Source organism: Chlamydomonas reinhardtii, chromosome 16 (genome assembly GCF_000002595.2).
Source record: "Chlamydomonas reinhardtii strain CC-503 cw92 mt+ chromosome 16, whole genome shotgun sequence".
NCBI lineage: Eukaryota > Viridiplantae > Chlorophyta > Chlorophyceae > Chlamydomonadales > Chlamydomonadaceae > Chlamydomonas > Chlamydomonas reinhardtii.
The window spans coordinates 2,015,050-2,038,350 of NC_057019.1; the positions used below are offsets into that span (position 1 = coordinate 2,015,050).

Below are 23,301 nucleotides of genomic sequence, written 5' to 3' on the forward strand. Positions count from 1 at the left end.
TAGATAGAATTCTGGAATCAAGTTGACTGCATCCTCTGTTGCCTTGCATTGCAGGCGCTGGTGCATTGACCGAGTGCCGGTATCCCCACGACCCCAGAGGTCACAGCAGGGGCGGAGTCTTTTCTCCCCATCTCAGCGGCCCCAACATGCGAAAGCATTGAGCTCTTCAGCCGAATGCAGGAAAGAAATTTAATATTCCTTGCCTAAAGCGACGTAGCCAACCTCCATGCCAACGATCCAACCACTCCACTTCGGACCCACCATCCGAGTCATCCAGTCCATTTCCGAACCTACCGCCGGACCAATACCAACAGTCTCTGCCTATTGGTTGGGCATCTAGTCCTTTTGCCAGCGTTACTGCTACAATGCCTCAACCGTTCAACGTCAGGGCAAGATGCCCCGCGGAGCCTATCTACAACCTGCTGCCGCTACCGCGCCAACTGCCTTCCGTCCAGCCATCGTCAGCACCCCACCAAGAACCTTAATGGCCCGTAGACTACAGCCTGCATACTGTCTCACCCCTGTTTCATCCGCAGCCTGTACAGGCTGTAACAGGGCCGTGTCTCCGCGACACGCGTCCAGCGCACAGGGCCTCGTCACTTGAAGCTTTGGTACCTGAGCAACCGGTCGAGTGAAGCAAGTACATCAGGCCTTCTCATCTCAGGCAGTCCAGGCCACTTCCAATCATGCGGCACTCACGAGCCCCTATAACGCGCGCCATGGCCCTAGGGTGCATGCAGAAAGTTCCACCCAGCCACGCCGGCCGGGGCGTTAGCGGTCCGCACCTGCCACTGAGGTACTTGGTAATCTCCTGAACCAGTACCTGCCACCGCTTCGGCTTGCTCGCCTACGCGCAATACATGAAGGTTACAGATGAAGACGCCCGCTGGCGCCCGTCATATGCGGTACTGCATACTAAGCTGCGTATCCTGCCGTGCGGCTTGCGCGTTCACTGCGGTAATCATGCACATCATCCACTTACGTGACGGTCTGGGTGGTACAGGACGATCGCTTTCCGCAGGGCATCCTTGAGTCTGTCACCTCGCAACTGCGCGAAGAAACAGCAGGTGCCACCAGACAAGGAGCAGATTGAAGCTCGCACGCGAGGGTGTGTGCATTGTATGCCGTGTGGGACATGTCCTGGCAAGTCACTCCGGTGTATGCTTCTCAAGCACAGGGGCGAGCAACGACTTGCCCGCGCCCTTGCCCTCACCACGCACAAATTCCCGTGCGCACCTCGTCTTCGGTTAGTACGATGGGCTCTGACCCCGTGACCGGGTGGCTGGCGTAAACGTGCAATAGAAGCGCCCGTGTGCCCTGCGTGTGCACACATGCAGACGACATGCGTTGCAGGGCAGCACTGGCATTGGCGCGGACCGGGGCGCCGAGGTTTCCGGGAGCATGGCCGCAACGCAAGCCGCAGCGCAAGCATCTCTCGATTCCGTGCGCCAGCTCACACGCACGCCCCCCTACGCGCTGCGTCCCTATCCCGCCCTCCTCTTGCCCGTGGCCCCTGCTGGCTTTCCTGACCCACTCCACCCCTGGCCTCGCGCCCCACCCGGTCTGCCGCCGCCTGTAGGGCCTCCAGCTCTGCGCTGAGCTCCGCCACGAATGGCGCGCGCTCCTGCGCCGCCTGCCGCTCCTCCTCCAGCCGGACCCCGTCCTGCGCCTTCTGCAGCGCCGCCGCAGCCTCGGCGTACCAGGCCGTGTGGCTCACCTGCGTCGTACACGGATGCGTGTGGATATGTGGGAAGCGCCGGCAGGTATGGGTGGCTAGAGCCACTGTGCATGTGCGCGTGGCGCCAGGGCCGCACACCCACACCTATGAGCTTCTGTCAACACCACTGTCAAGCGCCAACCCACCCAGTTGGCCACTGAGAGGAGGCCCCACCACCACCACACCACCTGGTGACCTCCGGTGGACAACACAATTTCCAGCAAAATGCAGTGTAGCCCAGCGCACTCTGGGTTTGGGTGTCGTAGCCCCCACCACCATACCACGCACGTGACCCACCACTTTGGGCGCCATGGAGTGCGCCAGATGCAGCGCCAGGCTGTAGTAGTGCGTGCCGCGGTCCGTCATGCGCAGCACGGAGCAGTACAGGCGGCCGAGTGCGGCGTAGGCGCGTGCTGTGGCTTCCTGGTCGAAGTCACTCGCCAGGCCGATGGCCTATGAACACACGGTTTGGAGAGACACTCAGAGACGATGATGGCTGAGGGCCCCGGCTAAAACACAGCTGCCTGTTCAAGCGCTGCCACGCATGCGTGCATGCACGCAACAGGCGCCAAGCAGTTAGAAAGGACATCGTGTCTGCCTTACAGCTTTTCAAACACACAGGTAAACTGCAGGTCTTTTAAAGGCCCCTGAGTGCAGGCAACCGTGCACCGATGCAAAAGCAGACCACAACCGCCACCCCACCTCCAGGTATTTGTCTGCCACCAGTCGCACACACTCCATGTCCAGTTCCTCGCTGTTGGACAGCGCGTCTTGCAGCATGGCGTCAGCCGTGTGCCGAGCCTGCAGCGGGCGTGAGCAACCGCAACAGCAGCGGTGGAGTAAGCGGCGGCGGAGTGCGCACAGGCGTGCTTATGAACACACGACTGGATGAAGCGCATGGCGACCGCGTCTGCATCCGACTGCATCGGGCTGATGACCCGATGACCAACGGCAATGTGCCGTGTGTGCGTAACATACGAGGGAAAGACCGGCCGCACTCGTTACCTGTGTGGACAGACATATGTGCTCGCATATGTTGAGGCTCAGCAGCTTGTCCTCAGCCTCCTGCGGCGCCACAGGAGCAGGTCGGTTGGCCTATTCTAGCTTGCACGAGCAGAGTTTAAGGCACGCCTACAGCTCTTCCGTCAATAATGCTCGCACCTCGACTAATGAGTCCGCATTTAGCAATCGCGCGTTTGTCAGCGCTGACTCCAGTAGTGGCCGGATGTCACCGACCAGAGAAAGGCCCCACCTGTAGGCCGCAAGAAAGAAGCGCAGTATCAACAATCATTTCATGAGCGCTTGCGGCAAAGGGTCACACAGCAACACGCGTAGCACAATTAGGTACCACGTTTCTCAACACGTTCCACAGGATATACAGCAGTGCACGCGGCACATTTCTGCGCAGGCCGCCACGCACCGCCACTGCTGCTCCGACACCCCCTCGTCCTGGATGCTTGCGGCCTCGGCGTACAGGTGCGTGGCCCGCGTGAGAGCCAGCCATGCCTGCGGCACATGTACCGCAGACACCATGCTGGGTCGACCGGGACCGTGGCGCAGTCAGTAATCACCGCGGCCCGTCTCTCGTGCTGCGCTTGCCGCTCTCCTCCTTGAACAAACCGGACAGGCAATGCACCCCTACCCGTATCCCAGGCCCAACGCACGTTACGCACCGTCAGCGTGGCCACATGCGCGCAACTCGCAGTCGAGCCCAAATCCAGGGGGAGTACGGCGTGAAGCCTGCAGGCACCGCCGCAGCCAACCACGGACCATGACATGAAATCCTGAAGTACAGGTCTTTCGCACGCTCAGGATAGGGACCACTAGAGATCCTGAAGCACAGGTCTTTTGCACGCTCGATTAGGGACCACTAGGTTGGCCCACACGCCCAAGTCACAACTTCCGCCACATCGCCCGGACGCATGCACACCCAACACGCACACTCTCTCCGCCCACATCTGCTGTCGATTACGCTCCCTTCCAAACCCAACCCGCAACCCCTTACAATCTCCGCCCACCTGCGCAGCACCTCTCCCAGCTCGGGCCAGCCCTCCGCCAGCCGCGGCCGCCGCCGCACCAGCTCGCAGGCCTCCCAGTCCTTGGCCCGGTCCACCAGACCCGTGGCGGCGCTGTACAGCGCGTCCATGCAGCTGATGGTCTGGCAGTCGCGGCCGGCCAGTAGCGCGATGACGTAGTGCCGCAGCGCTTCAGCCTGCAGCGGAGAAGGTGCGGGCAGCGGTCGCGCGGCGCATGTACAGCAGTTGTGCCAGGTGCAGCAGCTGAGCGGGGACCACGTGCATGGACAGCCCGCAGCATTGGGAAACCGGGCTGCTGCTTGCTATGGGGAACCATGCTCGGACTGAGCGGCCGCACCCCCACCTCACGCCCCCCAGCTCAAACCCCCATGCCCCCACCTGCAGCTCCAGTGCCTCCGGACCGTCCACGTCAAGCGGCAGCTCCAGCCGCCGCAGCGCCACTTCCGCCAGGCTCCGGGCCGCGGCGCAGCGCTCCAGCGGCGTCGCCGCGGCCGCCAGCGCCTGACTGTAGCAGTTCACCATCTGTAAAGCACGGACAGGCCGCGTTGAGTTGCAGGCTACGCAACACAGCGGCGAGCTCACAGCCGGGCGGCGTCGGCACCATGAGCGCAAGACCCAGTCGACCCTGTCCACCCGCTCCTGCACAGTGCTCACCCGCGGCACGAGCGTGTTGAGCACCCCCGGCGTCGTCAATTCTTTCAGCTGCGCGTACAGCTTGTCCCCCTTCACGCGGAGAGAATTGCTGGCTGAGGCGGGATCGTCGCGAATTTGAGCCTGCCGGAAGCGCTGGTCGGCGGCCGCCTGGTAGCGCGCTTCCTGCTGGGTGGAGCACGTTGCAACGAAAGCGGGTGTTGGTCAGGACTAGCGCAAACGTATGGGGGTGGTTGGGCGAGAAGCAGGTGTGTGCTAAGGGATGGGGGTGGGGTGCCGGGAGGCCAAGGCCGGTTTCGAGGCACACTTTGTTCCACACATCCGCGTGAGTGAAAACGCGCTCTCCCCAAGAGCAGTTGCACCGCAGCAGCACAGTACCTCGTGCACTGCGGGGTGCGCCGCACTCACCTCGTCATCGGCAGCTCCTGTGGCAGCTGCGAGGCCGCAGCCCGCACCAGTAGTTGTCACGCGCCCACTCGGGCCTAGGGTCATGGGCATTTTCTAGGGCGAAATTGCTATCACGCGCATCACTAGCGCGTGACTGTGCCAAGCCAACATGAGGCTATATGGCTCACGCCTATAACGTTTTAAGCGTGCGGTTCCATGCGGCCCTTGGTGTCAGAAATCCAGCGTGGCTCTGCGTATGGTGCGTCTTGGCGTCGCTGCCGAGACGACTGCGCCAAGCTTTAAATATAGTTTGCAATGGGCTAATGCGCACGAGTGCTGAAGCAGTTTTGCACTGACGCGGCACTTTAATCGGGTCCCAGCGTGGTTTGCGGTATGGTCTCGCCTACAATGGTAAGCTCTCTAAACAGTCTTCTGGGTCGCAGGAGAAACTCAAGATGGTGCGAGAAGGGCTAGTGCTGTGCGCGATCCCCACATGCCAGGCACCCCAGAGAGTCGCGGCCCCAACCCACAGCCTTGCCCGTGGATGACCCAGCGCCGATCTGCGAGCCCGTGTTTCGAGGCGTTACCGTGGCCCAGTATGGCCGATGGTTGCAGACAACCCCCCTCCCCCACATACCCACCCAGCCCGACCCGTCACAGTCGCAACCGGTGCATCAGCTTCAACAACATCGTTTCTTCGTTACACCATTGTTTGCATCTACCTGTGCTCCCCATCGCACATTCCACAGCTGCGGACGAGCCTTCGGCAGGAGACATGGTCAGGTACCATGCACCGCCTTCGGCGTGCCGTCCAGCAGGCGCAGCTCTTGCCCATGATGCAAGCCACTGTGCCCATTCGCTGCCTGACATTTGCACCTAGTACCGTTGTGCCTTCATTGATCACTGCCTTTTGCTTATAGTCGTATACACAGGGAACAAATGTACGGTGCTCTGCAGCAGCACGACTGCCCCTCGCCACAGCCCAACCACGAGTTTGTACCGCATCACGGCATCGGGCATCCCCACACGTTGCTCGCTTAGCAGTTCATAAAGGTATCAATAGTTCATGGGAAGGAAAGCACTATCATCTGTACAGAGAATCTGACATCGAAGCCTAGAATGGGGTTGAATGAAGCACTCTTTCAACCTGCTATTGTGCACACCGCTAGTGCACTTGCCCGTTGCGGTCGGGTACCTGCCCCCGCCCTCGTCACGCTGCGCCCCCTAATATAACTAGCGCCGCTCTGCATACAGAGTACAGCGCGCCATGCAAACGCACGATCGCCGAGCGACCAGGAAGCACCCGGTCTTCAAGTTCAAAAACAACAACTCTCATACCATTTTATGAACGTAATAAAACACGACACCCTTCCTCACACGCTCAGTCTCTTGTCGGCCGGCCTCCTACCCGGCATAGTCAAGTGCTGTCTGCGGCCGCTGCCTGTGGCCCTGCTGCTTCGGATGCTTCAGCGTCCGCTCCTGCTCCATGCTGCTTCCACTTCTCAAAATGCCATTTGTGCGCCATCATCTCGAGCAGGTTAATACCCAGCACCCGGAAATGCATGGCGCCGCTTTCGCCTAAGCCCACCCGCCGGCGGCTGGCGGCGCCACGGCTGCCCCGTCCTGCTGGCTGGTCCGACACATCCCCTGAGCCCGGCACTGATGTCGCTATTACGGCAGCGCCGGCAGCTGCGCCGCCGACATGTGCATGAGCGCCATCATGCCCATCAGCGCCTGCATGCGCGCCTGCTGCTGCACCGGAGGACTGCGGTAGGGGAAAGGGTCAAAAGCAGCGGGTCAGTCCACCGCAACGCGAAAGCATGCACGGAACCGCTGCATGGTAGCGGGTCGAGGCCGCAACGCTAGGAATGGGACATGATTGAAGCTGTGAGGAAAGCGTTTCACATGTGACGCGTGGTTGTCAGGGTTTGCACCGAGCCTAGTTCGCGCTTGCCTGCTGTGGCCCGTCAGGCCGGCTAGGTCCGCGTGTGCCGCGCCGCGCCGGCTCACACCTGGCAGTACTCGGCACCAGCTCCGGCGTCGGCGGCGCCTGCTGGTGCCGCTGCTCGCCGCCGCTGCTGCCGCCCGCGGCTACGGGTGCGGCCGCGGCGGCGGTGACTGCGGGGACCGGCGCGTTCAGGGCCCCGTAGCCCACGCCCCAGATACAGCCATCCAAGAACTCCTGCATGGCCGCATCGCCCTCGCCGTCCAGGTCAGACAGGCTGTGGCCAACGATGGGCTTGCCGCAGGTCTGGGCACCGGGGGCCCGACTGCCGTGCCGGCCGCCGTTGCTTGGGCCGGCGCCGTCGCTGCTGGCGTCGCTGACGGTGATGGGGTCCACCAGGTAGCTAGCGCCGAAGCCGCGGCCCTGCGCCTGCGCCCGGGAGAACTCCAGCTGTGCCTGCAAACATGTCAAAAATCACAGCTGGCAGTCAGTGCTCCTGCTCCACCAGGCAGCCACCTCGCACGCCGCCACGGGGTCAACTCCGGGCCCCATCAACAAACGCACAGCAACCCCAAGCGCCCAACAGGCGCCCGCGCCGTCACGCACCCGCAGCTGCGCGTGCTCCGCCTCGCGGCGCGCCTCCTGCTGGTCCAGCACCGCCTGCTTGGCCACCAGGCTGCTGCGCACGCGCTCCACCTCGTCACGGTAGCGCGCCAGCTCCTCCGACAGCTGCTGCACCATGGCGCGGCCGTTGGTGCTGTCGTCAATGGCGATGCACAGGCGCGCCGCCAGCTCTGCCCGCTCCGCCTGAGCGGCGGCGGCGGCGTGCTCGGCGCTCTCCACGCGCGAGGCGGCGGCGGCCAGCTCCGCCTGCAGCTCGGCCACACGCGTCTTGACGTGCTTTAGGTCGCTGTCCGCGGCTGCCAGGCTGGCGTGCAGGCTGTCCACGATGCCTGCAAAGTTATGACGCAACGCAGTTGAAGAACACGTTCAGTACCGCATGCGACTAGGGCCAACAGCTTTGCGAACCGGATTCTCGCATCCACATCAGCTTTGCAACACCAACCACCCCGTGTGCGTAATAACCCAGGCACTCACCGTTGGCAGTGCCGTGCTGCTGGGACAGCAGTACATGGGCGTCCGCCAGCTCGCGGGCCAGGTCGTCGTGACGCGCCTGCACCTCGCGCGACAGCTGCTGCCGCTCCGCTGCCTGCGCCTCCAGCACTGCCTGCATCGCCGCCGCCAGGTCCTGCAGCGCGCGCACGTTGGCCTCGGCCGCCTGCTGCCGCATCGCGGCCTCCTCCAGCGCGGCCGTTGCCGCGGCCGCGCGCCGCTCTGACTCCGCCTGCGCCGCCTGCAGCTCCTGCGCGTGCGCCCGCGTGTCAGCCACAAGGGACTCGGCGTCGGCGCGCCGCGCCTCCGCCGTCCGCAGCAGCTCAGCCGTGGCATGCACCTGCTTGCGGAGCAGCTCTGCCTCCTGCTCCGCCCGGAGCACCGCCGCCTCTGCCTCCTCCTCCGCAGCCACGACCTCCGAAAGGCCACGCGCCACATCGCCCGCGAGCGACGCCGCCGACGACTCACTGGCCCGCGCCTTGGCCAGCACCACCTCGCGTTCGGCCGCCGCCACCGCCTCCTCCATGCGCAGCAGCTCGGCCTGCAGCTCCTTGACGTACGCCTCCTGCTCGTCAGCACGGCGCTCTGCCGCGCGGGCGGCCTGCACCGCCGCCACTAGCTCGCCGCGCGCCTCCTCCAGCGCCGCAACGTGCACGTCAGCGCGGTGGGCGGCGTCACGGGCCCCGGCGTCCGCCGCCGCCAAGCGCGACTCCGCGGCCACCAGCACCACACGCTGGGCCTCGGCCTGGCGGCGCGCCTCCGAAGCGAGCGCCTCGGCCTCAGCCAGCTGGCCCTCCGCCGCCACCACCGCGGCCTCGGAGGCCTCGGCCCGCTCCTGCGTCTCCTGCAACTGCTGCGCCACGGCCGCACGGGCAACCCGCAGCTCCGCCACCTCGCCTTGCAGGCCCGACACCAGCGCCGTCTGTGCCGCTGAGGCGTCCTGAAGCTCAACCAGCAGCGCCTTCAGCCGCTCGCGCTCAGCGGTGGATGCAGCCAGAGCGTGCTCCTGCTGTGCCGCAGCGGCCTCGGCCGCTGCAGTGGCCGCGGCAGCAACCGTCGTCGCCGCACCCACTGCAGCAGTCAGCCGGTCAACGGTTGCCTGCGACTGCGCCAGCGCCGCCGTGGCTGAGTCCAGGTCCCTGCGCAGCTCGGCCATTTGCTGCTCGCCGTCGCGGACCGCTGCTTCGCGCTCCTGGACGACCACCTGCAGCCGCACCACCGTCTGCTCCATCTCCGCGAGCTGCTGAGAGCTGCTCTCGGCCTGAGACGTCGTATCCTGGCACCGTGAGCGCAGCGCGCCTGCCTCCGCCGCGTGCTGCTCCTGCGCTTCACGCGCAAGCCGCAGCGACTCAGCCAACCCCTGCAGCTCCTGCTCCAGCGCCGCCACACGCGTGGCATGTACTGATGCGTCCTCGCGGGCTGCCTTCAGCTGCGCCTGGAGCGCTGTGGCCTCAGCCGCAGCGGAGCTGGCGACAGCGGCACACTCGGCGCGAGCCTCCACCAGCTCGGCCTCTAGCGCCGCCACCTGGGCCTTGAAGCGCCGCTCTAGCTCGACCGTCTCGGCGTGCGCTGCCACAAGTTTTGCCTCCAGCTGCGCGACCTGCACGGCGTGCTGCTCAGCGGCCGCAGCGCTCTCGGCGCGAGCATCCGCCAGCAGCAGCTCCAGACCAGCCACCAGCGCTGCAGAGCACGCTGCTGCCTCCGTAGTGGCGGCATGTGCCGCCGCCAGCTGGGACTCGAGCACAGCAACCTGCGCAGACGCGCGCTCGTGCGCTTGCGCAGCCTCCGCCCTGGCCGCCTCCAGCTTCCCGTTCAGGGCCGCAAGCTGCGCCTCCGACTCCATGGTCTGCTCCGCTAGCTCACGGCGAGCGGCCGCCAGGGCGCCCTCCAGCACCGTCGCCTCCGAGACGGAGCGGTCAACGTGCGCCACAACAGCGCTACGCTCGGCCTGCAGGTCTGCCTCCAGAGCTGACACACGGTTGAGTGCGGTTGCGGTCTCGGCATGCGACGCCGCCAGCTCTTCGGAAATAGCCTTGACACGGCCAGAGAGCCTGTCCGTGTCAGACCGCGCAGCGGACAGCGAGACCTCGAGCGCGGCGATGGACGCAGCGGCACTCTCGGAGGCCTTGGCGTGCGCGGAGCGAGCCGCAGCAAGCTCCGACTCCAGAGACTCCACATGAGCGGTGAAGGTCTCGGATGACTGCGCGTTCTCTGCCTGGGCTGCTGCCAGCTGTGCCTCCAGAGACTCAACTTGCGACGCAGCCAGCTTGCTGGCCTGCTCTGCCGCGGTCTTGGACTGTGCCAGCTGTGCTTCCAACTTCGCCAGGCGCTCCTGCAGCTGCTCACCAACCTCCTCCGCGGCCGCGAGCTGCTTCTGCAGCTGCTCACCAGCCTCCTCCGCGGCGCCGAGCTGCTCCTGCAGCTGCTCACGAGCCGCCTGCGAAGATGACAGCTCCTCCTGCAGGCGACGGACCTCTGCGGCAGAGCCAGCAAGGGACGCTGTGAGCTCCACAACGGACGCATCGAAAGCCGCAAGCTTCGACTCCGCCTCTGCCTTCGCAGACTCCACGGCAGCCAGCTCCGCCGACAGCGAGTCGCGCTCAGCCGAAACCGACGCCAGGCGAGACTGCACCTCGGCCTTCTCCGAAGCGGCAGACGCCAGCTGCGACTCAAGCTCGGCACGAGCGACGTCTGCAGCCTGCACACGGCCCTCCAGCTCCGCGTGCTCAGCGTCAGCGGCGCTCAGCTGCGACGCCAGCTGCTCACGCTCAGCCACCAGCGATGCCAGCCGGCTGTCCACGTCAGCCTTGGAGGTGCCAGCCGCCTCCAGCTCCGAGCGCAGCATGAGGCTGGACACGTCGGCGGCCTCGAGGCGGCTCTCCAGCTCGGCCTGGGCGGCCTCGGCAGCGGCAAGCTGCGAGTTGAGGCTGTCACGCTCAGCTGCCACGGCTGCCACGCGGGACTCCAGGTCTGCGTTGGAGGTACCGGCCGTCTCCAGCTCAGACTCAAGCTGCTTGCGGCTAGCCTCCACCGCGTCCAGGCGAGTCAACAGCTCAGCGTGCGCGTCCTTCCGGACTGCAAGCTCCGCGGCCGTGGACTTCTGCTCCTCGGTCGCCTCCTGCAGACGTTGCGTCAGCGCCTCCTCGCTGGCCTTGGCAGCGCTCAGCTGTGCGTCGCCCTCCGCGCGCGCGGACTCCGCAGCCTCCAGGCGAGACTGCAGGTCATCACGAGACGCCTCCGCCGCCGCCACCTGGGCCAACAGCGCCGCACGCATGGTCTCCGCCTCCGCCGCTGCGGTCTTGAGCTCCGCTGCGGAGGACTCCCGCAGCTCAACCAATGCCTTTTCGGCCGCTTCCGATGCCGCACGGGCCGCCGCCAGCTGCTCCCGGGCTTCCGCCAGTTGCGAATCAAGCATGCTATTGAGAGCAGATGCACGCGAGGCCGCAGCCTCAGTGGCGGCTTGCGCAGCAGCCAGCTTAGCCTCAAGGGCAGCAACGTGGCCTGCAGCTTGCTTCACCACCTCGTGACGCTCTGCCTGCGCTGTCGCCAGCTGCTGTTCCAGCTGCGCCACGTGCGTTTGCGACTGGTCGCTTTGCTCCGCCAGCTCCCGCCGCGCGCTGGCCAGGGCGGCCTCAAGGACGGCCGTCTGCGCCACGCTCCGCTCGGCCTGGACCGTTGTTCCTGTGCGCACTGCCGCCAGCTGCGACTCCAGCAAGTCAACGTGCGCAGTGAAGGTCTCAGACAGCTGCTCCTTCTCAGCACGTGCGTTAGCCAGCTGGTACTCTAGCGTCTCAATGTCCGCAGCTGCACACTTGGCCGCGTCAGCAGCCTGAGCGCGCTCACTGGCAAGCCGGGCCTCAGCCGCTGCAAGCGCAGCGGATGCCGCCGCAAGGGCGGCATCCAACTCAGCGCTCTTCGCCGTCGCAGCAGACAGCTGCTGACGGGCCTGCTCGCCAGCCTCCTCCGCGGCGCCGAGCTGCTTCTGCAGCTGCTCACGAGCTGCCTGCGAAGATGACAGCTCCTCCTGCAGGCGACGGACCTCCGCGGCAGAGCCAGCAAGGGACGCTGTGAGCTCCACAACGGACGCATCGAAAGCCGCAAGCTTCGACTCCGCCTCTGCCTTCGCAGACTCCACGGCAGCCAGCTCCGCCGACAGCGAGTCGCGCTCAGCCGAAACCGACGCCAGGCGAGACTGCACCTCGGCCTTCTCCGAAGCGGCAGACGCCAGCTGCGACTCAAGCTCGGCACGAGCGACGTCTGCAGCCTGCACACGGCCCTCCAGCTCCGCGCGCTCAGCGTCAGCGGCGCCCAGCTGCGACGCCAGCTGCTCACGCTCAGCCACCAGCGACACCAGCCGGCTGTCCACGTCAGCCTTGGAGGTGCCAGCCGCCTCCAGCTCCGATCGCAGCTTGAGGCTGGACACGTCGGAAGCCTCGAGGCGGCTCTCCAGCTCGGCCTTGGCGGCCTCGGCAGCGGCAAGCTGCGAGTTGAGGCTGTCGCGCTCAGCGGACACGGCCGCCACGCGGGACTCCAGGTCTGCGTTAGAGCTACCGGCCGTCTCCAGCTCAGACTCAAGCTGCTTACGGCTAGCCTCCACCGCGTCCAGGCGAGCCAACAGCTCAGTGTGCGCGTCCTCCCTGACTGCAAGCTCCGCGGCTATGGACTTCTGCTCCTTGGTCGCCTCCTGCAGACGTTGCGTCAGCGCCTCCTCGCTGGCCTTGGCAGCGCTCAGCTGTGCGTCGCCCTCGGCGCGCGCGGACTCCGCAGCCTCCAGGCGAGACTGCAGGTCATCACGAGACACCTCCGCCGCCGCCACCTGGGCCAGCAGCGCCGCACGCATGGCCTCCGCCTCCGCCGCTGCGGTCTTGAGCTCCGCTGCGGAGGACTCCCGCAGCTCAGCCAGTGCCTTGTCAGCCGCCTCCGCCGCCGCGTGGGCCGCCGCCAGCTGCTTGTTAGCGGCCGAAAGCTGCGAATCCAACGCGTCAACGACTGCAGAGGAGCGGGAAGCTGCTGCTGCGGTCGTGGCAAGAGCGGCGGCCAGCTTGACCTCCAGCTCCGCGACATGGCTAGCCGCGCGCTGGACCGCCTCATCACGCTCCGCCTGAGCAGCCGCCAGACGGCCTTCTAGAATGGCAACCTCGGATGCCGAGCGGTCTTGGTGGTGGCTCGTCTCGGACCGCGCAGCGGCCAGCGAGACCTCGAGCGCGGCGATGGACGCAGCGGCACTCTCGGAGGCCTTGGCGTGCGCGGAGCGAGCCGCAGCAAGCTCCGACTCCAGAGACTCCACATGAGCGGTGAAGGTCTCGGATGACTGCGCGTTCTCTGCCTGGGCTGCTGCCAGCTGTGCCTCCAGAGACTCAATTTGTGACGCAGCCAGCTTGCTGGCCTGCTCTGCCGCGGTCTTGGCCTGTGCCAGCTGTGCTTCTGACACCGCCAGGCGCTCCTGCAGCTGCTCACCAACCTCCTCCGCGGCCCCGAGCTGCTTCTGCAGCTGCTCACGAGCCGCCTGCGAAGATGACAGCTCCTCCTGCAGGCGACGGACCTCCGCAGCAGAGCCAGCAAGGGACGCTGTGAGCTCCACAACGGACGCATCGAAAGCCGCAAGCTTCGACTCCGCCTCTGCCTTCGCAGACTCCACGGCAGCCAGCTCCGCCGACAGCGAGTCGCGCTCAGCCGAAACCGACGCCAGGCGAGACTGCACCTCGGCCTTCTCCGAAGCGGCAGACGCCAGCTGCGACTCAAGCTCGGCACGAGCGACGTCTGCAGCCTGCACACGGCCCTCCAGCTCCGCGCGCTCAGCGTCAGCGGCGCTCAGCTGCGACGCCAGCTGCTCACGCTCAGCCACCAGCGACACCAGCCGGCTGTCCACGTCGGCCTTGGAGGTGCCAGCCGCCTCCAGCTCCGATCGCAGCTTGAGGCTGGACACGTCGGCGGCCTCGAGGCGGCTCTCCAGCTCGGCCTTGGCGGCCTCGGCAGCGACAAGCTTTGAGTTGAGGCTGTCACGCTCAGCTGACACAGCTGCCACGCGGGACTCCAGGTCTGCGTTGGAGGTACCGGCCGCCTCCAGCTCAGACTCAAGCTCGGCACGAGCGGAGTCCGCAGCCGCCAGGCGGGTGGCGATGTCGGCCTTTGCCTTCTCCGCTGCCGCAAGCTTAGCGGCCGTGGACTTCTGCTCAGCGGCTGCCTGTGCGAGCTGCTCGGAAAGCTGACGCTTGTCCGCCTCCGCAGCCTGCAGCTGCGAGATGCTGTCGGCACGTCCCTGGTCCGCGGCTTGCAGGCGACTTTGAAGCGCCTCCTTCACTGCAGCGGCAGCCGTCGCCTGTGCCAGCAGGTCTGCGCGCAGCGCATCGTCTGCAGCTGTCGCCAGTGCAAGGCGCTCCGCGGCTGCTTGCCGTTCCTCCGCGAGCTCCTTCCGCATGGCCTCGAGCTGCATTTCCAGCAATGCCGTTTGCGCCACGGAGCGCTCCACCTGCTGCATGCCGCCAGCACGGATAGATTGCAGCTCTGCCTCCAGTCCAGCAACGGTGGATGCTGCGCGCCGTGCCGCCTCCGCGCTGGTAGCGCGTGCGTACGTGAGCTCCTGCTCGAGCTCCGCCACCCTCGAGGCAGCAGACTGCTGCTGCTCCTCGAGCTCCATGCGCGCCTTCTGCAGCTGCTCTTCCAGTGCCGCGGTCTGCTCTGCAGACTGGCGCGCGTGCTCAGCGCTGATACTGTGGGCCGCCGCAAGCTGCCCCTCGAGTGCAGCAACACGCGCTGCTGAATCGGCTGTGTACTCCTGCAGCGCGACCCTTGCCATCTGCAGCTGTGCCTCCAACTCGGCCGCCTGCAGCGCCGCACGCTCGGCCTGCTCGTGGCTGTCCGCACGTGTAGAGGCCAGCAGCGCCTCAAGCGCCGCCACTTGCACCGCAGACTGGCGCGCCTGTTCCGCATTCGCCTCCTGCGCCGCTGCCAGCTCTGACTGCAGGCGCATGTTCTCCGCCTTCATCTGCGCCAGCTGCGCCTCCAGCATCTCGCTGTGCGCGGCGGCCGAGGCGGCCTCCATGGCCAGGCGGTCCTGCTCTGCAATGGCAGTGGCGAGCTGGGCCTCCAGGGAGTCGACCTTGGCGCCGCGGGCGTCCGCGTCCGCACGGAGCTCCTCCAGGCGGGCCTGCATCTCCTTGAGCGACTGCTGGTGGGCATCCACGGTGCTGGCCGCCTCCTGGGCGCGCAGGACGGCAACAGTGGCCGTCTCCTCCTGCAGCGCGGCCTCGCGCTCCTGTGCCGTCTGCAGCTGCTGCTGAAGCGCGCGAACGCTGGCCTGCTGCTTGGCAACCTCCGCCTCCGCGGCGTCAAGGCGGGTCTGCAGCTGCTGCCGCGTGGTCTCCAGGCGCGATGCCCGGTCAGAGGCACTCTCGCGAGCCGCAGCGGCCGCAGCCGCAGCAGCGGCCGCCTCAGCGGCAGCCACCTTGTGTGAGGCCTCTGCCGCCGCCAGGGCACGCTGCGACGAAACCACCTCAGCCTCAGCCTTCTTGCGGGCCTCTTCCGAGACGTTCAATCGCACACGCAGCTCCTCGCGGGCCTGCTCCAAAGCGCTCTGCTCGGCACGCAGCTCTGACAGAGCCGCCACAGAGGTGGCGAGCTCTGAGCGAAGGTCGCGCAGTGCGGCGTCGTCGGCTTGCACCTGCGCCTCCAGCTCCGAGCGAGCAGCCTTGGCATCCGCCAGCTGCACTTGCAGGGACTGCAGCGAGTCTTGCGCGTCCTGCAGCTTCGCTGCCAGCTCGGCCTTGGCGGCCTCGGCAGCGACAAGCTGCGAGTTGAGGCTGTCACGCTCAGCTGACACGGCTGCCACGCGGGACTCCAGGTCTGCGTTGGAGGTACCGGCCGCCTCCAGCTCAGACTCAAGCTGCTTGCGGCTAGCCTCCACCGCGTCCAGGCGAGTCAACAGCTCAGCGTGCGCCTTCACCTCCTCTGCAAGCTCCGCGGCTGTGGACTTCTGCTCCTTGGTCGCCTCCTGCAGACGTTGCGTCAGCGCCTCCTCGCTGGCCTTGGCAGCGCTCAGCTGTGCGTCGCCCTCGGCGCGCGCGGACTCCGCAGCCTCCAGGCGAGACTGCAGGTCATCACGAGACGCCTCCGCCGCCGCCACCTGGGTCAACAGCGCCGCACGCATGGTCTCTGCCTCCGCCGCTGCAGTCTTGAGCTCCGCTGCGGAGGACTCCCGCAGCTCAACCAATGCCTTGTCGGCCGCTTCCGCCGCCGCACGGGCCGCCGCCAGCTGCTCCCGGGCCTCCGCAAGCGCTGCTTGTGAATCTGCAAGCTGCTTGCGCAGGGACGCGACCTCCATGCGCAGCGCTGCCAGCTCGGCCTCCAGGCTGGCACGCGACTCGGCGTCCTGCTCGCGCTCCTCAACCAGCTTGGCCGCGCGCGCCTGCGCCTCGTCCAGCGCGGCCTGCGCCTCCGCCAGCTGCTTGGCCTGCTCCCGCACCAGCACGGCCTGCAGCTCGGCGGCCTGCTCCGCCTGCGACTGCGCCGCCTGTGCCTCCTCCAGGCTGCGCAGCTGGTCCTGCAGCGCGCGCTCCTGGTCCTGCAGCTGCACCGCGGCCTTGTCCGCCATCTCGCGCAGAAGCTCCGCCTCCTGCTCCAGCTCCAGGATGTACTCCTTGGTGGCTTGCAGCTCCGCGCCGCGGTCGTCCGCGTCCACCACCGCCGCCTGCCGCTCGGCGTCCACCTCAGCGGCGCGGCGCGTCAGCTCCTGGCACTCGGCCTGCAGCGCCTCCAGCTTGGACACCACGTCGTCAATGTGGCGCACGCCCGAGGACACGTCCGAGGCGCCGCCTGCCGACGGCACGCCGCTGATGACGGCGTCCAGCGCCGACGGCGTGGCATTCGCCGAGCGGGTGCGCGGCGACAGAGCCACCACGGCAAAGGCGTCGCCGGCCGGCAGGGCGTCGGGGCTCTTGGCGCCCGAACTGTTCGCGGTCGGCGCCATCAGGTGCGACAGCGGAATCCCGTCGGCGGCCTGTGGCTGGTGCTGCGGCTGGTGCTGGCGTGCGCTGACGCTCAGCTGCTTCTCGTATTCAGCGAGCATCAGGTTGGCGGTGGTCAGCTCTGAGTCCTTGCCGGCGATCAGGTCCTGTGCCGCCTGCAGCTGGCACTCGAGCGCCTGGCGCGAGGCCTCCGCCTCCGCTAGCTGCAGCTGCACCTCTTCCAGCTTGGCCAGCGCATCGAAGTTCTGGCGCGGCGTGCTGGCACCCGAGCAAGGCGCGGTCATGGAGTTGCTGCGCCCCAGCGTCACGCCAAGCGTCAGCGTGCCCGCGGGCCGCGAGGCACGGGCGGAGTCCGGCGCTCCGCTGCTCGTGCGTGCTGTCGCCAGCGAGGCGTGGTGTGGCAGGCTACTGGTGCTGCTGCGCACGCCCCCGTCCGCACTGACGCGGCTGCGGGGCAGGCCGCCACCTGCGGCGCCTGCTGCCGGCCGCACCGTACTACCAAACGCTGCCGTGTGGCCACTGCCCGAAGTGCGGTGGCCACCTAAGCTGCTCATCAACCCTGTGGGCATGTCCATCGACGCGCGCATGCTGCTCCGGCGGGCCTTGCCCGCCGTGGAGCTGCCTGGCGCAGCCGGCGGCACGCCACGCGGTGAGGCCCTCGCTGCTGCCTGTGGAGCAGATACCGGCAGCAGCGGGGCCAGCTTGTTTAGAGCAGGTGCCAGAACGGGTGCCACCGCGAGGCCGGCACACCGCCGTCATCGTGAGGGCCCCACAGGCTGGCGACGAGGGTTGCGGCATCCGAGCGGACGCTTGCAGCGCATGAATCTAGCTTGGTCAGGTACGGTGCGCCGGTGTCAGCCGTATGCTGGTTATCCCTAACAGGAGGCGCAGACAACGTGACGGCGGCGGCGGCAGCAGCAGCGTAAGGCTGCATGCTGTACTGGTGAGGCGGCGGCAATCGCGGCTGTGGGGCTATGGCGGCGGCGGCGGGGCTTCGCGCACGCGGCACTGGACTGCGGGGTGGGTGCGGCGGGCTAGGCGGAGCGCAGACATACGCTGCGCTTCCGCTGGTGTCTGTGGCTGCTGCGGCGACAGCTGCGGCTGATCCTAGCGCGACTGGGGCTATGGCGGCGGCGGCGGCGGGGTGTCTGACCTTAGGAGTGCCTCCGGCCTTAGTCTTGCCGGATGACGGCGACATTGGCGCGGCCGCCCTGGTGGTGGCGGCCAGCGAGGACGCGGCAATCTCCTCATCTGCCAGCAGCTCAGCGGCCTCGTGCAGCTCCATGCGGGACTGCATCTCCTGTGGGGTGGCACAGCGGTCACAGGCACACGGCACAAGGCGTACATACGTGTTAGGTGTGCATCCTGCAGGAAAGCCCTCGGCCCCTGTCCTGTCACCCGGAAGGCTGTCCCCGCTGCCGCGGCCGCCGCCGCACCTGCAGCTCCTCGACCAGTTTGTCGCGCGCCGCCCGCAGGCCCGACACCTCCTTCTGCAGGGCACGCAGCTCGGTAGCCTGCATGTCGGCCTTGGAGCGCAGGTTGTCGTGCTCCGCCCGCAGCCCCTCCAGCTCCATCTCGGTGGCACTCAGCATGTTCTGCGAGGATGCAGTGAGGAAAACGAAGCAGTGAAGCGTGGTGGACATGGGGCATCAAACCTGGCATCAGCCCCTGGCCAACACCATATTTGTGTGAAGGTGACACCGTGCATGAAAAGGACGCATCGGCGCACAAGACTTACTGCGCCAAAGATGCCAAAGCCGGTGCTGCCCACGGATGGCAGCACAGGTGTGGCCTTGGTGGCGTCAATGTGCTTCTCCAGCACGGCAACCTCGCCCGCCTGCGCCAAGCCAAGCCAGATGCCACAAGAGTCAATGACCGGGCAAGTACACACAACCACAGGCGCAATGGTTTCCTTGTGCTCTTTAACACAACCACAGGAAAACAAGGCAGCGCTTACACGGCGTCAAGGAGGCCCTGCTCAATGACAGCTGCTGCTGCAGCAGACCCACCTTGTCATCCAGCTCGCCGCGCAGCTCGTCCACACGGACCTGGCTTGCGCTCAGCCGCCGCTCCGCGTTGCTGAGCTTCGCCGCCGCCGCGTCCCGGTCCGCCGCCAGCCTGGCGGCCGCCGCCTCCGCCTGGCTGCGCTGGGCGCGCTCGGCGGCAAGGTCCGCTGCCAGCGCCGCCGACTGGTCCTCCAGCCGCTTGAGCTGGCCCACCACGGAGCCCAGGCGCTGCAGCACCGCGGCGGTGTTGGGCACGTCCAGCGCGGCCGCCAGGGGCATCATCACCACCTCATCCTGTCGGCGCGAGACGGTCACTGTCAGGACGGCAGACAAATGCAGGGCACGCCAGCGGCCATGCAACAGGGACCAGGGGACCCTCACCTGTGAGCCGTCCGCAGCCAGGGCGACTGAGCTGCGGCCCGTTGCCGCGTTGAGCAGCGGCAGCAGCTGGTCCAGGAAGGCGGCCAGCTCGCCGCACCGCGGGCAGCTGCGCTGGAAGCACGGCGTGCCGTCGGCGCCCGAGCGGCAGCTGGACTCAGGTGCCGCAGCGGCAGAGCGTGACGCCGCTTCAGATGCGTCAGCCTCGGCGGATGCAGAGGCGGCAGTGTCGGTGGAGATGCCGGGTAGCATGAGCAGCTGCTGCTGTTGCTTGTGGGAGGAGCGCAGCTCGTGGCCCAAGAGCGTCAGGCAAATCTGAAACCACAGGAGGAAACAGGACGAGGGTTGAGACAACGCCTAAATGAGGAAGTGACGGGTCCTTTCCAGCCGCCACCTTACCCGCAGTAGCGCCTGAAGGTCGGGGGTGCTGGCCTGGTCCGACTGGCACCGCGCCGCTGCCGCCGCCAGCTGCTCAGCCGTCAAGCCGTGCGCCTCCAGAGCCGCCACCAGGCTGACCGGGTCGCGCTCGGCCAGCCGCAGAGCCTCAAGAGCCAGCTCGCGGAGCATCTGCGCAAATGCCAATCATCATCATCATCAGGTGATGGCTTGAGATGCTAAGGCTTGAGGTGCCGTGGCCGCCTGCCCCCACTTGGCCGCTTGTTCAGACATTGACAACCAAGCCCGCAAGCTCACCTCGCGGCCGTCCTCCTTCTCGCGCGCCATGAGCAGCAACTGCTCCACCGCCGAAGCGGCCTGCGATGATAGGATTTCGCTCGTTGTCGTGCGAGCCTGCGCATGCAGGGCAACGGCAGCGTCAGCACTGCAATATGGCACATGCACCAATGCCAGAACGCTGCGCGGACAAGTAAGGTGAAAGCAACGGCTTGCTGGCAACCTATGCACACCTGCAGCTCGGCCTTTAGGCGCGAGTAGTCGGCATTGGACACAAGCGGTACATCGTCGGCATCCGCGCCAGTGGAGCCCACCACAATGCCCGTGCCAGCTGCCGCGCCCGACGGTGGTGCGTAGCGGCTGTGCCGGGCCGAGGACGCGCCCGAGCCGCCGCCCCCTGAGCCCAGCCACGCCGAGTCCTCCACGCCGGGGGACATGGCGAACTGGTTCTCGCTGGAGCCCTGCGTCGGCATGCGCGAGCCCGACATCTCCTGGCTGACCGCGTCGCTCTGCTCCTGCAGTGCCTCATCCTCCAGCGCCTCCTCCACCTCCTCGGTGCCGGGCTGCTCGTAGTCCTCAGTTGACGGCTCCGCCGCCGGCCAAGTGGAAGTGGAAGCACCTGACGCAGAGGCCGCCGCTCCGCCCACCGGCCGCAGCTGCGTGAGCGGCCGCCCGACTGTCTTGGCTGCGGCGGCGCCGCTGCCGAGAGGCTTGGTGATGCGGTTGGTGGGAGCGGGTGCAGCGGCGCGCGCGGCCGAGGTTGCGGGAATGCGCGACGTGGCCGCCTGCTTAGCGGACGCGCCGGACGCGCTAGCGCCGGGCGGCCGCACGCCGGGCTTGAGGATCTTGCCGAGCTCCGTCACCTCCTTGCGGTCAGCCTGTGAGGTCCGCCGCGACGTGGACGCGCCCTGCAGGCTCGTCGCCGAGTCGGCGGCGCGCTGAGACCGCTGCTGCTTGGCGGCAGCTGCCGCTGCGGCAGCAGCCAGGGCCTCCGCTGCGTCTGCGCGCACCTCCATCGACTCGGTCGTGGGCAGGCCACCGCCGGAGCTGGGGCCGCCAAGCTCGTTGACCACTGACAGCATGGGCAGCAGGCCACCCTCGCGCGAGCTGCCGGTCTCCAGACTGGCACGCATGAGGCGCGACGGCAGGCCGCTGCCCGAGGCGCTGGTGCGCCGGCTGCCGTGCGGGCTGGTACCGCCCGCGGGGCTGAGCCCGCCGGCCGGGCTGCGGCTGCCTGCGGGGCTGCGCGGGCCAGTGGCACCCGGGCGGCCGGCCGCGTCGGCGCCGTACCGGGTGTTGAAGCCGTAGGACACACCGCCAGGTCCGGGCTTGGCCTTGGGCAGCGGGTCCGGGACATCACCCTGCACATGACACAAGCCCACAGGACACATCTTGCTAAACGCGGGTCGTAGGTCAGGTCACGTAGAGCGTGAATGAAGCCACATCCGATGCTGCGGCGTGGGCCCCAACGCCCCCAACCCACCTCGGCCTCGGCCTCCTGCACCGCCTCCTGGATAACGGCGCGGTCCACCGCCACCAGCTTGACCTTGAGCTCCATCAGCTCCTCCGCCATGATCGTGTACTGTGGCCGCGACATCAGCAGCAACAGGCGCAGGCGGGCCGCGACGGGCGTCACTCCAGTCTTTGTGCAAAGTAGGTGGACGAGTCGCAGCGACGCGCACGTGCAGATGTTTCCCAGCCCAACTGCACCCACACACTGCGGCAGCCCAAGCCGCAAGTCGGCCACGCACCTGCTTGTGGGCCTCCCACAGGAGGTCCTTCACATCCACGTGCTGGGCCGGATGCGGCACACTGCCGTGCGAGCCTGAGCATTGGAAGGGACAAATGTGCAGGTCAGTCGCAGTGGCAAAATGACAATATGCTTGCCCAGCATGCGCACGGGTGCCCAGCTTCAGCTCACCCGGCCTGAAGGGAGCCTTGCGGTCCGTCGGCGAACGCCACGTCAGGTTGGCGGAGATCTCCCGACGTGCTTCACCCTGCTTGGCCTGCTTGATGCGCACCGCCTCCGTGTACTGCACCGCATTGAACGCCGCGAACGCCTGCAGCCAGCAACAGGTGGGCGAGAAGCTTTAGCCCACACAAGAACCCATCATCCATTCTGCCCTGCCCTTGCCGTGCCATCCCGCCCCGCCAGCCAGCGGCAAGGGTGCGCAGCACGCCCTCAAGGGCTGTGCGCCTGGCCTACCCATCCCGCACAATCTGATTTGCATCGATATGCTCCGCCGCCACTGCCGCCCCCCCCCTGCCGCAGCGCGCACCTTATCCACCAGCGCCTGCAGGAGGTTCAGGTGGTGGTACAGCAGGTCCTGGCCTTTGGATTGGCCCAGGCCCAGCTTGCGCAGGATACGCGCCACCTTGGCCTTGATGGTGCCCACGTACAGGTCGATGAGGCGGTTGGACATGCCGCACACTTTGCTGCATTTGGCCTGAAGGGCAGACGGCGCAAGAGCAATTGATGTCAGTTCGTGGTGCATGTGGGCGGCGCCAGGCACAGGGAAGGCCACCAAAGGCAATGCAGGTTGAGTGTGCTACGATATTACCTTGATGCGGTTTACTTGCTCGTCTCCTTGCATGCCGGTGGCTTCATCCTGCGTGCGGGTGTGACCAGACCGGTCAGCACGAGTCGCGTCCCGAAGCACATGCCAGCAATCCGGTGCTCACCCCTGAAATCTTAGCTGCCTTATGCAGCTGGTTGATCAGATCCACAATGTCGCGCGCAGTGAAGAACCTGCGTCGATCGCATTCGCCAGGGCGGGCATGCTGTTGGAGGGGACCGTGGAAATGGCCAAGCCTGCCCAGCATGTGTGTGACATGCTCAAGTCCACGCCTGGGCGTCAAATGAGCAAGAGGCAACCCAGAGCCCCCTCACCTAGCAACATCATACTCATTGGGCTTCACTTGCAGCGAACAGACACTTCCTCTCCCGGGTGAGTGCATTCCCGGTGACGGCCATTCCAACAGCCGCGGCGAAGACGTGGTCGATGCAGCCCTAATACCTGTACAAATGAACAAAAGCTAAGGGTTGGATTGTGTGCCCGCACTGGGAAGCGACCTCGCAGGAGAGTGTAGCGCACACACTTGCCTGAAGCATCCTCCTCTGGCTCGGGAGAGGGCTTTGCGGGGCTTGTGAATGCCGCTGGAGAGTAAATGCCTGCCATGTCGCGTGTCGTCCGCAACCGTGTCGGTGCGGTTGAACACAAATGCAGAAATGGCGCTAGCAATACATCCGCGCTGCAGCCAGATATGGTATATCTGGATGAGCTGTGGTCATTTCAAAGCCTCGTTAGCGGCCACAGCGTGAGAAAACGCGAGTGAAGGCGCTTCAGACGATTGCTTGACTCTGCGAAGGTTGCTGTCGTTGATTTTGCGCAGTCAATCAGTTGGATGTCAGAGCGTTTGTATCGGTGTGTAT

At 66.5% G+C, this 23,301-nt stretch overlaps 2 protein-coding genes across 3 annotated transcripts; both read right to left on the reverse strand.

The window, feature by feature from the left end:
* Positions 1 to 26: 26 nt before the first annotated feature.
* Positions 27 to 5,226, reverse strand: CHLRE_16g656900v5 (uncharacterized protein). Its single transcript, XM_043070913.1, has 15 exons — positions 4,813 to 5,226; positions 4,408 to 4,569; positions 4,132 to 4,275; positions 3,736 to 3,929; positions 3,391 to 3,457; positions 3,138 to 3,223; positions 2,879 to 2,969; positions 2,723 to 2,782; positions 2,420 to 2,518; positions 2,015 to 2,170; positions 1,559 to 1,717; positions 1,237 to 1,317; positions 983 to 1,048; positions 786 to 847; positions 27 to 615 (listed from the first exon to the last, which is right to left on the reverse strand). Exons 1-15 carry the CDS (start codon positions 4,900 to 4,902, stop codon positions 597 to 599), a joined length of 1,536 nt encoding a protein of 511 aa, XP_042915555.1. The 5' UTR covers positions 4,903 to 5,226; the 3' UTR covers positions 27 to 596.
* A 251-nt stretch (positions 5,227 to 5,477) lies between these two features.
* Positions 5,478 to 23,296, reverse strand: CHLRE_16g656950v5 (uncharacterized protein). 2 transcript variants are annotated; one of them, XM_043070915.1, is made up of 20 exons: positions 22,972 to 23,296; positions 22,759 to 22,885; positions 22,551 to 22,617; positions 22,430 to 22,477; positions 22,148 to 22,315; positions 21,790 to 21,928; positions 21,620 to 21,693; positions 21,352 to 21,450; positions 20,102 to 21,229; positions 19,890 to 19,985; positions 19,596 to 19,763; positions 19,200 to 19,511; positions 18,822 to 19,112; positions 18,551 to 18,649; positions 18,249 to 18,407; positions 17,966 to 18,112; positions 7,835 to 17,480; positions 7,343 to 7,689; positions 6,804 to 7,192; positions 5,478 to 6,556 (listed from the first exon to the last, which is right to left on the reverse strand). In XM_043070915.1, exons 1-20 carry the CDS (start codon positions 23,045 to 23,047, stop codon positions 6,463 to 6,465), a joined length of 13,674 nt encoding a protein of 4,557 aa, XP_042915557.1. In that variant the 5' UTR covers positions 23,048 to 23,296; the 3' UTR covers positions 5,478 to 6,462. The 2 variants fall into 2 exon arrangements, with proteins under 2 accessions (XP_042915557.1, XP_042915556.1); XM_043070914.1 differs by having other exon boundaries at positions 6,746 to 7,192.
* Between the last annotated feature and the right edge of the window lie 5 nt (positions 23,297 to 23,301).

Bases quoted from the DNA above. Each gene is read 5' to 3' on its own strand.
- CHLRE_16g656950v5 (XM_043070914.1), bottom strand. From the start codon at position 23,047: ATGGCAGGCATTTACTCTCCAGCGGCATTCACAAGCCCCGCAAAGCCC. The intron at 21,694-21,789 runs GTGAGCTGAAGC...TCCAATGCTCAG, and splicing joins CAAGGCTCCCTTCAGGCCGG to GCTCGCACGGCAGTGTGCCG. The intron at 19,764-19,889 runs GTGAGCTTGCGG...GCATTTGCGCAG, and splicing joins AGAAGGAGGACGGCCGCGAG to ATGCTCCGCGAGCTGGCTCT.
- CHLRE_16g656900v5 (XM_043070913.1), bottom strand. From the start codon at position 4,902: ATGCCCATGACCCTAGGCCCGAGTGGGCGCGTGACAACTACTGGTGCG. The intron at 1,718-2,014 runs GTGGGTCACGTG...TGTACGACGCAG, and splicing joins ACTCCATGGCGCCCAAAGTG to GTGAGCCACACGGCCTGGTA. The intron at 1,318-1,558 runs GTGGGGCGCGAG...GTGCACACGCAG, and splicing joins TACAGGCGGCGGCAGACCGG to GGCACACGGGCGCTTCTATT.